Source organism: Zingiber officinale, chromosome 1B (genome assembly GCF_018446385.1).
Source record: "Zingiber officinale cultivar Zhangliang chromosome 1B, Zo_v1.1, whole genome shotgun sequence".
In the NCBI taxonomy this organism is placed as follows: domain Eukaryota; kingdom Viridiplantae; phylum Streptophyta; class Magnoliopsida; order Zingiberales; family Zingiberaceae; genus Zingiber; species Zingiber officinale.
This window is the reverse complement of record NC_055986.1, coordinates 102511149-102525194: the sequence shown is the minus strand read 5'-3', so window position 1 is coordinate 102525194 and position 14046 is coordinate 102511149. Positions and strand designations below refer to the sequence as shown.

The window sequence follows — 14046 nt, the reverse complement described above, 5'->3', positions numbered from 1 at the left end:
ACGCCCCCAGCTGCTCTTCCCTCGACCAAGGTCACACGACCGTGTGGCCTTCACACGGCCGTGTAACTCTCTACCTCTGGCTGGCTCACACAGCCATGTGGATCACACGACCGTGCCAAGATTTGCCTCTGGAAACCTCACACGGTCGTGTGACATACACGGCCTGGGCTTGCCTTTTCTCTGGAAATGTTGCACGACCATGTGGAGAAGTTGCTTGGGTTGTGTAGATCTACACGGCCAGGTTCTGGTCATGCTTGCTGGGAAGACACGGTTGTACCAATCCACACGGCTATGTCATTCTCCTCCTCTAGTGAAGCTACATGGCATGTTTACTCCACACGGCCAAGGTTATTTCCCTCCCTGCTCCTTTGACACGGCCGTGTGGCTCACATGGCCAATGTTGTCTTCCTTTGCTTATTGCCTAGATTAGCCACGAACATCATTTCTTCTCCAAATTCGACTCCTGAAGATAGAAAATACACAAGAGAAGATATCCGAATAAAGAAAAGTATTCATGCTAAAAGTAAGTCAAAGAGTATGAAAGTGTATAGACAAAGCATGCGTAAAATATGTAAATGTGCGTTAAAACATGCTAAACAAGTGTATATAATCTACACACATCAAGTGACTAGAGTTTACGGCTGAGGAGATATTTGGGTATGCTCCGACTTCAGACCAGCCTTCGACCTCGACCAAGCCTTCAACTTCTCTCTCCATCGAGGATCGACTCGCTCGACTTGAGGAGTCCTCCGCACAGCTTCGACAGTCAGTCTCGGATGGATTCAGCACACTCTGGGAGGAGATGACCAATGGATTTACTTCCCTCCGAGATGACATGACCATCATATTTGAGCAAATTCTTCAGGCTCTACGCACTCTTAAGTGACCCCTACCACCACCTGCTGATGATGATCAAATTTGATCGTGTTAGATACATTATTCTGCATTGTATATGACTTAACTTACTATTTTTAGTTAGTTATTTTTTAGTCTGATTATTAAATTAGGACCATTATTATGAATGTGTTTCATAGACTAGGATCATTATTTTAAAAAATATTTTCAAAAATTTTCAAATTCTAGGGTAAAATTCTTTATATAGTTTTATTAAAATTCCCTTATTTTTAGAATTTTTAAAATTAATTTTAGCCTTAATTTAGATCAAACCTATAGAAAATATGTTCCTATAGATCTAAGACTTTAGCATCTCACCAACACATTAGGGTTACCTTGTTTGTGATTGTCAAACTTAGAAAGGGGTGAGATACATAGGTAGATTGTCTGAACTTAAGATGCTTGTATCAGTGCATCAAAATAAGTCTGGGCGTTAAATACCAAATTTATAGTAATTAGGTTAAGTAATTCATGTTAGTCATACACTAACTGAATAAAATGACTTAACCTGACTAATCAAGTGAACATTGCTATCTTCTGATAGTCAGTTAGTAACTAACTGTTAGACAGTTAAAGATAATTTATAGTTGATTCAATTATTTTAAAAACAAATATCTGGTTCAGGGGGAGCAACAATATCCCTAAAAATTATCTCACAATTCAATAAATTTTCCTTCTGATAAGAATCTTTTTTTTTTAAGGTTTTAAAACATCATATGTTCGAAAAATTTTGATACTTATCAAATCATATGTTTTGAAATATTATTTTAAAAACTAATTCAATTTTTCTAAACTACTTCTAATACTGTTTTTGAAAAGTTTTACCAGTTATTACAAACCTTAATTCTTGCAAAATATTTTGTCATTGTTGCAAAACTTCGTATAATTTTTGACAAGTTTTGAAAAAAAATTATTATCATAAAACCTAGCATTTTCAACCATTTTTAACTTATCTTTCCTTAACTTTAAAAATTTTCAACTCTTAATTTTTTTTAAAGTATTTAAAACTTCTTTAAAAGATGAAAACGTTTTTGAAAAAGTTTTTAAACCAACTTATTCTTCAAAATTTATTTTTTAAATCTTAAAGAGTTTTAAAAAAGTTTTTTAGCCACTATTTTCTAAAAAGACAAGAGTTTTTTCCCCCCATACGTTATCCTGAAAACTATCATTTTGTCAAAAGCTTTCTTGTTTACTTTCCTTAGCACAATTTCTTAAATATCTATTCATATTTTTTGATAAATGTTAAAGGGGGGGGGGGGGGGGGGGGGTTAAGGGGTTAAGTTGATTAAGTTAGCAAACTTTGAAACAAATCGAAATCCAAATAACTTAAACCATATTATTTATCTATTTTTGCATTTTTTTTCCCTAACTTAACTCAGGTTGTCATTGCATCAAAAAAGGAGAGATTGTTGATGTGGTTTGTACTAAAGGTCTAACTCAAATTTTGATGAATGACAAGTATGTTAAGTTAGGATTTGTTGTGATCTAACCACTTGATTAAGTGTGCAGGAAATCCAGCTAGGTCAATGGGTTGACCGAATAGCTGGTACGAAATCCAGCTAAGTCAACGAGCCGACTGGATAGTTGGTATGAAATCTAGCTAGGTCAATAGACCGACTGGATAGCTGGTATGAAATCCAGCTAGGTCGATGGGTTGACCGGATAACTGATACGAAATCCAGATTGGTCGACGGGCTGACCGGATATCTGGCAAGAAGTCCAGCTAGGTCAACGGGCCGACCGGATAGCTGACATGAAGTTCAGACAGGTTGACGGGCTGATCGGATGTCTGGCAAACTGGTAAGTTAAGGTAAGTTACTAGAGGAGAGTGTCCAAGTGAGGGCGCATCCCGGTTAAAGGGACAGTAGGCGTCGGTCCAGTTTAGGTCCATTTGGGATCCCTAAGATGAGACCTTGACTAGTTCCTAGTCCTGGGAGGACAGAAACTAATTAATATTGCTCATTATTATACTAACATTTGTCTTGCGGGTTATTATTTTGTTTATTAAACTAACGTTGTTTTGCAGGACAAAGAAGCACATTTGCCTTCGGATGAACACTGTCCGAAGACACCTTCGTACTATTCATAAAAGACGTCTTCCATGGCTATGGAAGGTGCCTTCCGCATGATAAATTTTGACCGAAGTCATGGATAAGCACCGGCATATTCGGGATCGAATTTGCCTCATTGGAGGCGCCTTCCATGCCTTTTATAAGGCTGTCTTGAGAAGGCATTGGACAATAACACTTATATAAGCTATTGCGCGTTCATTTGAAGTTCCAATTGCTTCAGGCTCCTGCTACGACTCTACTACAAAGCTGCTGCACCCGACGACTGTTCCGAGGACTTTCGATCGCGGCTGGCAGACCAACATCGACACGAGAACTCCCACTTTAATCTTTAAGTGTTAGTAATTTTCTTTTGTAATTAATTACTGCTAAAGGACAAGTGCAGTATGTTTCACTTGTTCAACTTTCTTTGTACTTTATTTCCTCTTTCGGAGCTACCGGAAGAGGCCTTTAGTAGTTTACCCATCGATAGGTCCGTGGGACTTGGGTCTTGGAGTAGGAGTCGTCAAAGGCTCCAAATCAAGTAAATGACTGCAGATCCTTTAGTCCACAAAACGCAGACCAGAGGATGGGTCACTCTCCACCATTGGTGGAGAGTGATGGCCCCCACTTATTTTACATGTGGGGCCATCACTCTCCACCAATGGTGGAGAGTGGCCCATCCTCCGGTCCGATTTTTGCGGACTAGAGGATTTGAGCTGCAAGTAAACAGTTCGTGTCTTCTTGTGTTCTCATTCTTCTTTATTTTCCGTTGCATTCGTACTTTGATTTTAAAACAGAAAATATGAGTTTTTGAAAATCACGTGATTCCCCCCCCCCCCCCCCCCCTCCTCTCACATGAGATCGATCCAACACTTAGTCAAGTTTGTTAGATCATAAACAACTTCATTTTGAATATTTTGTCAATATCAAAACTAAGTTCGATTATCTGGTACTTCCAACACCAACAAGATGTTCCTGCGGCCCAAGTCGGATATTGCATGTCGTTCATTAATGCAAAAATATAGGGCACTAATCATCATGGTATGTGATCTTGTGTATCATGTCCATTAAATGTGAGGTTGTTGTTGGGGCAATTTTCCTAGGTCAAGTTTGACCAGTTTAACTAAGCCTGAGTTGAGTCAAGCTTGAGTCGGGATTTGAGTTTTGATGTTTGACAATATAAGGAGATTGCTGGAGCAATCGTCTGGTTATGGAGATTGTCAAAGGGTTGACCAGGTTGATGAGAATACAAGTCAAGTAGGTCAAGGTTGACAGGAGACTTGACTGGGAAAGTCCTAACTGGAGGTTAGGCGTATGGAAGTCCTAACTAGAGTTTAGGTAGTGGTGGAAGTCCTAACTGGAGTTTAGGCAGTGGTGGAAGTCCTAACTGGAGGTTAGGCAAATTGGAAAGTCCAAGTGTGATCTTGACAAAGGAGAAAGTCCAAGTGTGATCTTGACAAAGGAGGAAGTCCTAGTGAGGAGCCAGGCAACGGGAAGTCCAAGTGTGATCTTGGCAAAGGTTGTAAGTCCAAGCATGTGGTCTTCGCAATGTAAGTCCTGGTATGACTTGGCAAGGAAGACCCGACAACTAGGATGAGCCCGAAGGAAGCTCCTGAAGGCAAGGCGTGAAGGATGGGAGATATCCGAGGGACGCAAGGCTGATGGAGGAGGCTAGAAGGCTAGTTCGAGGTTGGTCGGGTATGGTCGAATGCTAGGCATGATGTACCAACAGGTCATGGATTAACCGGATGTTGGTTTTAGGGGGGCTTTCGGCTTGATTGGGCAAGTCTACAGGAGCTGGATCGATCAACCGATCGATTGGCTCATGCCCAATCGATTGGTTGATCGATTAGGAGAGCACCTGCGATAAAGGGTTCTCCCAATCGATCCATGGATCGATTGGGAGCGTTTGCCGATCGCACAGAAAGTCTCCCAATTGGCCGATCGATTGGGGGCCTCCAATCGATCGACTGATCGATTGGGAGGGTGGATTTTCATGTGATATCTCTGGAAATCGCACGAAACACATTAAATCGATTGGGTAATCGATTCAGGAGATTTTCAGAGAGCACAGAGGCACTCTGGATCGATCGGTCGATCGATCCAAAGCCTCCCCAATCGATTGGGAGTAATCCAATCGATTGAGATTCGACCATTGCGCAGGATATAGCTGTTGGCGGAGCGTTTTCTCGACAGATCTTCACCACCAGCGATCAGCGACTTCACAACAACTTCTCCCAAGCTTGCATCGCTAGTTCTTGAAGGTTCTTGGAGGCACGTCTAAATCAAGAGGCGAGTTACAAGAAGAAGAAGAAGCTAGGGTTAGGGTTTATTGTACAAATCTTATAAGATTTCCCTTGTATTTGCTTCTCTTTATATTCTTGTTGTATTGTGAGCTTGTAAGGCTTTTTCTCTTTCGGTAGTTACCGTAAAGGAGTGGTTTCATAGTGGAGGGTGTGTGGATTTTTGGACTAGTCATCTTTTCTTGAGGTGGATACCAAGTAAATCTACGTGTTAGCGTTGTAGTGTGTTGTTTCTTGTATTTTCCGCTGCACATCATCACAAGAAGCAATCATCATCAAGACAAAGCAAACAACGCAAGGAGCGCGATGAAATGCTATTCATCCCCCCTCTAGCAGGAACAAAGGTCCTAACAATTTTCTCTTCTCCACAACCAAGACTTAGCTAAGCATCCCAATGATATATCAACACGTCAACTCAACACTCTAAAAAGGTATAGCTTGATCACTCAACATAGTTCAGTCAATCGGACTACGCTTTCTTTGACTAGACTTGAAGGGAAGGCTTATAGTGCGACTATCTCCTTCAACCCCTATTTTTCTTGGCGGTTAAAAGTTATACTGAGTTGTCAATCAAAGTCAAGATAAGTCCAACATGACCAAATATAGCTCATATGAGATCCAGGTTTGACCAAACCAACTCAAACATTAACACCATTTCTATGGTTCAACTCCAGGTCTCAATATTATCTCTCCGACTCAGCTCCAAGTCTCAGCATTATCTCTTTGGCTCAGCCCTAGGTCTCGGCGACATCTCTAAGTCTTGGGTCCCTCCATTGTCCCTGGCTCAGCTACGAGACTTGACATTATCTCTCTGGCTCAGCCCTAGGTCTCAGCGACATCTCTCAGTCTCGATTCCCAACACTGTCCCTAGCTCAGCTCTAGGTTTCGACATTATCTCTCTGCTCAACTCCAAGTTTTGGCATTATCTCTTTGGCTAGCCCTCGGTCTCAGTGACATCTCTCAATCTCAACTCTCGGCACCATCCTTGGCTCAGCTCTAGGTCTCAACATTATCTCTCTAGCTCAGCCCTAGGTCTTAACGACATCTCTCAATCTCAACTCCCAACATTATCCCTAGCTCAGCTCTAGGTTTCGACATTCTCTCTCTAGCTCAGCCCCAAGTCTCAGTGACATATCTCAATCTTGGCTCCCAACATCATCCCTAGCTCAGTTCCAAGTCTCGACATTATCTCTCTGGCTCAGCCTTACGTCTTAGCAACATCTCTTAATCTCTGCCTCTGGTCTCGACATCCTCTATGTCTATATCTTAGCCACAAATGCAAATACCTTCTCTCAACATTGGATCCCAGTATCATCTCATTCTCGATCTCAAATCTAAGCTTCGTCTATTCCTAGGGCCACTCCTCATTAATGTCATCTTTTTTCATCCTCAAGACAAACCCACTCTAAATGGGCTCGCTGATAATGACTGTGAATATTCTCGAACATGTGACACCATAAAAATGGAGGAGCGATTACGAGGTTTACAGGTCTAGTCCCCTAGATGCCCTCTACTAACATATGACGTGGAATAAATAGAGAGGAAACTAATGGTTATCAGAGCTGGTTTTCTCATCGGCCTCTACAATGATGATATTTCGGTTGACATGAGGATGCTCTCCTGACAACCATATATAAGCACTTACGAAGGTAATGACAAATGGTCCAATTTCTCTCCAACTCCATCAAATTCTATTTTATTTTCTTCATCTTCATCCTTTAGTATATCATCTCAAGTAGATCTTAACTTGAGTGTCTGAATGACTTGTCGAGATTCATCCCTGGTACCTTTCTAACTCTCTTTTTGAGTAGCTTGACCATCTACCTTATTTGGCTGGAACGCAAGCGATTATGTCGTCCATGATATTCTGGATCTTGTCCGACTCAATCTCCTGGATTAGAACCTCTTCTGCAGGCTCATGGAGGACAGGAGTGAGGCCTTGCCTTTATTTGTTCCCAAGCCCTAGAACCAATTGCTACGAATACCCTGGTTAATGCACGCTTCCTTAGCTCTGTTGGAGGAGATTGCATTTCCACCTCGCCAAATCCGCCGCGTCTTCTCCGTGTGTACCCTCTGGCGGGTGAGGATGAGAAGCGTAGGACCCTGATCACGGCCCGAGCGTTTGAGTTCCGTAGGTGGACGAGGTGGCCAGCGGAGGTGGAGGAGGGAATGGGAAAGAACACAAGGCAGTGAGATAGGTGATGGATGGTCTCCTTCATCACCATGGTTCGATGCAGCGACCGCGACCCTAGCGCATGGCGGTGGTGGCGTTCATTTCAGCAACCACCTCGGCTCGTCCTCCCCTCAGTGTGGGTCACGTGCGAAACACGATCTAATGCATTGAGTGAGACCCTTACTAATGGGGCATACCTCTCCATCAAAAAGCCACTAACTTGTTCTTGGCCAAATATGTAATTTTATATTTTTTCCCCCTTTTTTATATACTATTTAAAGTCTTCCACTTTATTATTCAAGCTTAATAACTAAGAAAATAAATAATTTTATTAATTGGAGTAATCTCGAACCTTGAAGTAATTAGAGCAATTTTATGATGCTAAATAATAGTACAAGTAAAGGATAAGAATCAAATCAAGAAATCGAATTATGAAAGCAATTAACTAGTCATTTGAGGGTTTACAAAACTACAGATCTCACAATCAAAAACTGCAATCTTTCCCATCATAATCTCCATTTCTCCCTCCTTTATAAACCTCATTACTAATATGAATGTTAACCAAGTTCATATCTTAAAGCCAGAGATGCACTATCATAACAAACAGAAAGATTTCTCTGGGGAATTGCAATGGGTAGTCAAGACCACCATAGTCAATGGGGCTCGAAGATGGTTGGTTTATCGGTGATTTCCGACTGGAACTGCACTTTGAAATGGATGTCATTAGCGCAAGGCAATGCGATGTTTTTCGTCTAACGATCAGATCAAATGGATCGACAAACTTACCTTCCAGTGAAGATGCAGGAACCATGGCCTGCAATGACAAAGGAACTCAATTCAAACATCATGTAACAGTGACATTGTTTATGAAGATGATTATGAAAGTTCCTCTCAATTTTTATGAATGTAACAATTAACTGATCAGATAAACAAATAGAACAGTCAATCCATGGAACTCTGAGCTGAACTTACTAGGATCAGTAGTAGTGATTATGGCTGAATTATCGAAGTTACAAGTTCCACCGTTGACTCTCGCTTTCTGATAGTAGTCATTGTAGGCATAAGATGCCAAGGCAGTCAAGTTTCCTTGTTCATAGCAAGGTTGGCCTGGCTGAATGGCAGTGCAGTTTGCTAAACCAGGTCCACATGCCCAGTCCAAACCTTTCTTCACAGCAATTGGGTCAGCTCTGGAGTTTGCCACACAAAACACCAGATCACCTGAGCTCTTTGTCGCAGCCGATAGACTTGTAAAGTTTACCGAAATCTTTGCGCCTTCATAAGGCTCATCCAACTTCTCTTTTCCATGCACCTGAGCTGCATTGACAAAAGAGCACACTGTGCATCAATAACTCATTGTTTGTAGAAAACTACAAACAAAGAAATCTCTTAGGCCATTAAGAGAGTCTTTGGGATTATTGTGAACATATTTGGAAAAAAGGGCTACATGCATATTTCATAGGAGTTTGCAACCTGAAAAGAGGAATTGATTATCTGCAATAAAGAAAGAATAGTGAAGACCTATTAGAGAAATATATGTGGCAAATGTGAGTTTTCTCAATCTTGTGTGTTGTAAATGCACTTTATATCTGGTTTTGCATTTGCTGGAGAGTAATCTGATGTAGAATTATCATAAGTCCTGAGTTTGAGGCTTGGAAGGTTAAGTTCACAAGGATTGGCATTCTGAATAGGTTATAGGTTATACAGAAACACAATTTCTAATCTGACAAAGTAAAAGTGGTACCTGATATCATTGACAGAACAAATATCAGCAGTAGCATGCATCTTTTCCATCCTTTGGGCATCTTTTCCAATGCAGAGGTTCACAAATAGAATCAAAATACTCAGATATTGCCATGAAAGGACCAAAAACCAACGTAAAAGAATAGGAATCGCACCTCTGTTCCTCAGCTGCAAAAGTCCAAAATGCTGCAGATGTTTTAAAGATCAAAGAAAGAATTCTGTTGCGGAGCTTTTGAGGCAGCACTTGTTGTTCCCACGCGGGAAGTGCAGCACTCTTCGTTGGAGCATGGCGTCAAAGGCTTATACTGCCAAAATAACTGGCGTGCTACACGTAACGTCTACTGTCTAACAAAACGAAGAGAGCATATATGCTAGTAATTAATTGCTATTTGTTGCATTCCAATTAATGTTTTCTTCTAATTTCGTATTTCTTTAGGAGAAAGTAATTAAATGCATTTAAGCATTTGTTCATGACCTCGAACGGCTCCTACTACATAAATGGGAAATTCGAAGAAGGATGTTACTACTAATTACTAGACTACTGTATGATATACAGTGGTGATCAAATTTATAACCGATATTGCATAATTGTGGAATCACCACATCAGCGGCTCTCCTAAAATCAGTCTCACGGATATGGAAAGAGGTAAATACAGATACACAGTTGAAAGCGAAAATGTCAGTTAATTTGTTTGGGCGCGCATAAGTCATACTCGTACACGAGTCAACTTGATTCAGTGCAATCTAGACCCTAAATCTATATCCCCTTGCGCACCCAAAAATGGTACAATTATAACCGATATTGCATGTTCGAGTTGAATGTGGCTTGACTGAATTCTTGCTCGTTATCCTAAATTCACTTTGAGGTTCTTTCCCTTGTAGATTTGGGTGTGTTGAGATTCGAACTGAACCAACTCTTTCATGTCATTTAAGCAGCAAAGAGTCCAACTCACCAAACTCTAGTCATGTGGCTAAGCTCCATGTCAACAGACATCCCTCTTGCCTTTCTAGTGTTTGGCCTCCCGACTCCCGAGCACTCCTCTCTATATTTAAGCGTTCGACCTCTTGAGCACCCCTTTAGCTTTTAAGTGCTTAGCTCCCCGAGCACCCCTCTAAGTAGCCAAGGTGTTTGTCCATTTCAATGCATGAACAGACGATCGTCCTACCAATCAAGCCATGGGAAAGCAATAGAGGTGGTTGGTTGTTCCATTGCGGGAAAAAACAAAGGAGCCAAAAAAAAAAAAAAAAAAAAAAGCCTATCCAGGTGGACTCATCTGGGTCACCGGGTGGTTAATATTTTTGTTTTTTTTCTCAATCTCTCTGGTCAATAATTAATCAGTTAGGTGGCATGGCAGGGCGGCCCAAACGTCCGCCGACAGCAGTCCACCGACACCTCCTTGTAATTCACAATTCATTCATGCATCGCCAGAACAATAATTGAGTGATCGATCCAATTCATTCGAATAACACATGTAGCTATTAAATAAATAATTATCGAACAAATTCCTCTCCCACCAACTTTTCTTTCCTCACTACAGCACTTTCGATGATGGAGAATGCAAACACGAGGGAATAAATGTGTAGTTAAATTCGCCATATTCATCGACTGTAGATGATGTCAATTCCTTCAAGGGTTTTACATTGGTTTCTCTGTAAATAAGGACTAGTAAAAAGAAAATATTCCTTACAGACATACTGTCATAGTGCTGGAGTCCATGGAGTAAGTGAAGTGTGGGTGTTTACTGAAGATTCAGCAGAAATACACTGAAAGATATGTAAATTCTTGTCTGTTCGTTTTTTTTTCCTTGAGGAAGATTAAAATTGGGTGATGGAGAAATGCTCAAGCGTGTAAGGCAGAGTTCAGATTCACTGGTAGTGATCTTTACCGTTTTCACCTTCCATAGATGTTCCACATGCCCATGTTGGTGAGCTCTCAGTGTTGGAAGAAAGCAACCCGCTGCCGACTGCTACGTACGCTCCAAAACGGTCGCTATTATCTTCCAATTATCCAATATTCCTCCTCATATCGTTCCTCCACCTCAAGTAGAGAGTGAGAGAGAGAGAGAATTGGGAGAAAGGAGAGGAGAGGAAGATGTTCGGGAGGGATCCGTGGGGCGGTCCGCTAGAGATCTCCAATGCGGACTCGGCGACGGACGACGACCGGAGCCGGAATCTCCAGGAGTACGACCGGGCGGCGCTGTCGCGGCAGCTGGACGAGACGCAACAGAGCTGGCTGCTGGCGGCCCCTGGCGACGCCGCCGGCAAGAAGAAGAAGCGCTACGTCGACCTCGGGTGCGTCGTCGTCGACCGCAAGATCTTCCTCTGGACTGTCGGTTCCGTCCTCGGCGTCGGCCTCCTCATCGGCCTCATCGTGCTTATTGTCAAAACCGTACCCCACCGACACCGTCCCCCGCCGCCGCCCGACGAGTACACCCAGGCCCTCCACAAGGCCCTCATGTTCTTCAACGCCCAGCGCTGTAAGCATCGATCATCACATATTATTTCCGGTGATCATGTTTATTTGCTCTGGTTCGATCGATCAATCCTAATTTAATTCCGTCAGCTGGGCCTCTGCCGAAGCACAACAACGTGAGCTGGAGGGGGAATTCCGGCATGAAGGACGGGCTGTCCGACAACACGGTGAAGAGGAGTTTGGTGGGGGGTTACTATGACGCCGGAGACGCCATCAAGTTCAACTTCCCCATGTCCTTCGCCATGACCATGCTCAGCTGGAGCGTGATCGAGTACAGCGCCAAGTACGAGGCCGCCGGCGAGCTCGATCACGTCAAGAGCATCATCAAGTGGGGCACCGACTACCTCCTCAAGACCTTCAACTCCTCCGCCGACACCATCGACCGCATCGTCGCCCAGGTAAATCCAATTAAAATCCTTCAGTTGCTAAATTTAGATCCAGAACTGATGCTCGAGTAGCAAAACAGGTCGGAGAAGGAGACACATCGAAGGGGCCTAATCCTAACGACCACTACTGCTGGATGAGGCCCGAAGACATCAACTACCCTCGGCCGGTGTACGAGTGCCACGGCTGCTCCGACCTCGCGAGCGAAATGGCTGCGGCGCTGGCCGCCGCTTCCATCGTGTTCAAGGACAGCAAGACCTACTCCGACAAGCTCGTCCACGGCGCCAAGACTCTGTTCAGGTACGGAAGGCAAGAGAGGGGCAGATACAGCTCCGGGGGCACCGATCCTTCCATCTTCTACAACTCTACCGGCTACTGGGATGAGTTTCTGTGGGGTGGATCATGGCTCTACTTTGCGACTGGGAATTCCTCCTATCTCCAGCTTGCAACCGCTCCGGGCTTGGCCAAGCACGCAGGTGCTTTCTGGGGAGGACCAGATTACGGAGTCTTCAGTTGGGACAGCAAGCTCACTGGATCTCAAGTATGTTTGCCCTGCTCCCCTCCATGTCGATCAAGCGCATTATGCTGATCTCTAAACCGTATTTCAGGTTCTTCTCAGTAGACTGAGACTGTTCTTGAGTCCCGGCTATCCCTACGAGGAGATACTGAGGACATTCCACAACCAGACAGGCAATGTTATGTGCACATACTTGCCATACTTCAATTCATTCAATCGAACCAAAGGTTTGATATATAACATCCTCTGCTAGCTCCAAATCTACTTCCAGTTTTTCTTTTGGTTGGTTAATTATATCTGCAACGATGCAGGTGGTCTGATACAACTAAACCATGGAAGACCTCAACCCCTGCAATACGTCGTCAATGCTGCTTTCCTTGCTTCACTGTTCAGTGACTACCTTGATGCTTCAGATACTCCAGGGTGGTACTGTGGACCTAATTTCTACTCCACAGACGTTCTACGAGATTTCGCCAAGACCCAGGTATGGCTAGCTTTAGAGAGTTAGAAATATGAAATTAACTCATGAATCTAACGGCTTAATGCTGGCAGATTGATTACATACTGGGCAACAACCCTCAGAAGATGAGCTACGTCGTCGGATATGGCAAACGGTACCCGAAGCGTGTTCATCACCGCGGCGCGTCGATTCCGAAGAACGGGAAGTCCAGTTGCAAAGGAGGGTACAAGTGGAGGGACTCCAAGAAGCCCAATCCGAACACCATCGTCGGCGCCATGGTTGCTGGTCCCGACAAGCACGACGGGTTCAAAGACGTCCGGACCAACTACAACTACACGGAGCCGACACTCGCCGGGAACGCCGGCCTCGTGGCTGCGCTGGTTTCTCTGTCCGGAGGGAAGACTAGCATCGATAAGAACACCATCTTCTCTGCAATCCCTCCGATGTTTCCTACTCCCCCACCGCCGCCATCAGCTTGGAAGCCTTAAGTTGGTTCGAGTTTAGCGAACTGCTTTAGCCTTCGTTACGTAGAGTGTTATGCAGAACTGAGAAGTGATAGCTTGAGAAGTGAACTCCAAGAGGAGAAGACTTGGAGTAATTTTAATTTATTTTTTTTAAATAATATCTTCTCAGAACTGTTTGTACAAAGCTAAAACTTGGAGTGGAAAAAATTATTAGTATATATATTTTTTAAAAGTGTCCTTTTAACAATATAGATAAATAAGAGTCTTTGTTTTTTTTCATAATAGATTTATATTTATTTAAAAATATAAAAGCATGAGAAATTTATAGTGAAATACAAATAATATATCATTAACTCTCAATCTCCCGTTTGTTTTAGTAATATATCCTTTAAATTCCTCGAGCAAGAGAAATTATATCGAAAATTTGTACAATTTAATATCATTTTAAAGCTTTATTAAATGTCTATCTAAAATTAAATAGCTAGGGAGGAAATACCCAAAGCCAATTCTAGGGAATAATAAAGTTTTATAGGGTCTTTATATTCAGGTGGAGACCGTTCATATCTTCACAAATATATCAATTTCAC

The 14046-nt window shown here is 42.8% G+C and overlaps 2 protein-coding genes across 2 annotated transcripts; one reads left to right on the top strand and one right to left on the bottom strand.

Annotated features, from left to right (window-relative positions):
* Positions 1-8203: 8203 nt before the first annotated feature.
* On the bottom strand, positions 8204-10878 carry LOC122040558 (glucan endo-1,3-beta-glucosidase 4-like). The gene is made up of 6 exons (XM_042599913.1): positions 10858-10878; positions 9163-9329; positions 9001-9057; positions 8866-8891; positions 8394-8735; positions 8204-8235 (listed from the first exon to the last, which is right to left on the bottom strand). Exons 1-6 carry the CDS (start codon positions 10876-10878, stop codon positions 8204-8206), a joined length of 645 nt encoding a protein of 214 aa, XP_042455847.1.
* Positions 10879-10991: 113 nt separating this feature from the next.
* On the top strand, positions 10992-13677 carry LOC121970537 (endoglucanase 10-like). Its single transcript, XM_042521316.1, has 6 exons — positions 10992-11638; positions 11725-12032; positions 12101-12559; positions 12627-12762; positions 12847-13019; positions 13088-13677. The coding sequence occupies exons 1-6, from the start codon at positions 11254-11256 to the stop codon at positions 13481-13483; spliced, it is 1857 nt and encodes a 618-aa protein (XP_042377250.1). The 5' UTR covers positions 10992-11253; the 3' UTR covers positions 13484-13677.
* The last annotated feature ends 369 nt before the right edge of the window (positions 13678-14046 follow it).

Bases quoted from the DNA above. Each gene is read 5' to 3' on its own strand.
- LOC122040558 (XM_042599913.1), bottom strand. From the start codon at position 10,878: ATGGACTCCAGCACTATGACA. The intron at 9,330-10,857 runs GTATGTCTGTAA...GGACTTTTGCAG, and splicing joins TGGACTCCAGCACTATGACA to CTGAGGAACAGAGGTGCGAT. The intron at 8,736-8,865 runs GTAGCCCTTTTT...TTGTCAATGCAG, and splicing joins AACTCCTATGAAATATGCAT to CTCAGGTGCATGGAAAAGAG.
- LOC121970537 (XM_042521316.1), top strand. From the start codon at position 11,254: ATGTTCGGGAGGGATCCGTGGGGCGGTCCGCTAGAGATCTCCAATGCG. The intron at 11,639-11,724 runs GTAAGCATCGAT...TAATTCCGTCAG, and splicing joins GTTCTTCAACGCCCAGCGCT to CTGGGCCTCTGCCGAAGCAC. The intron at 13,020-13,087 runs GTATGGCTAGCT...TAATGCTGGCAG, and splicing joins GAGATTTCGCCAAGACCCAG to ATTGATTACATACTGGGCAA.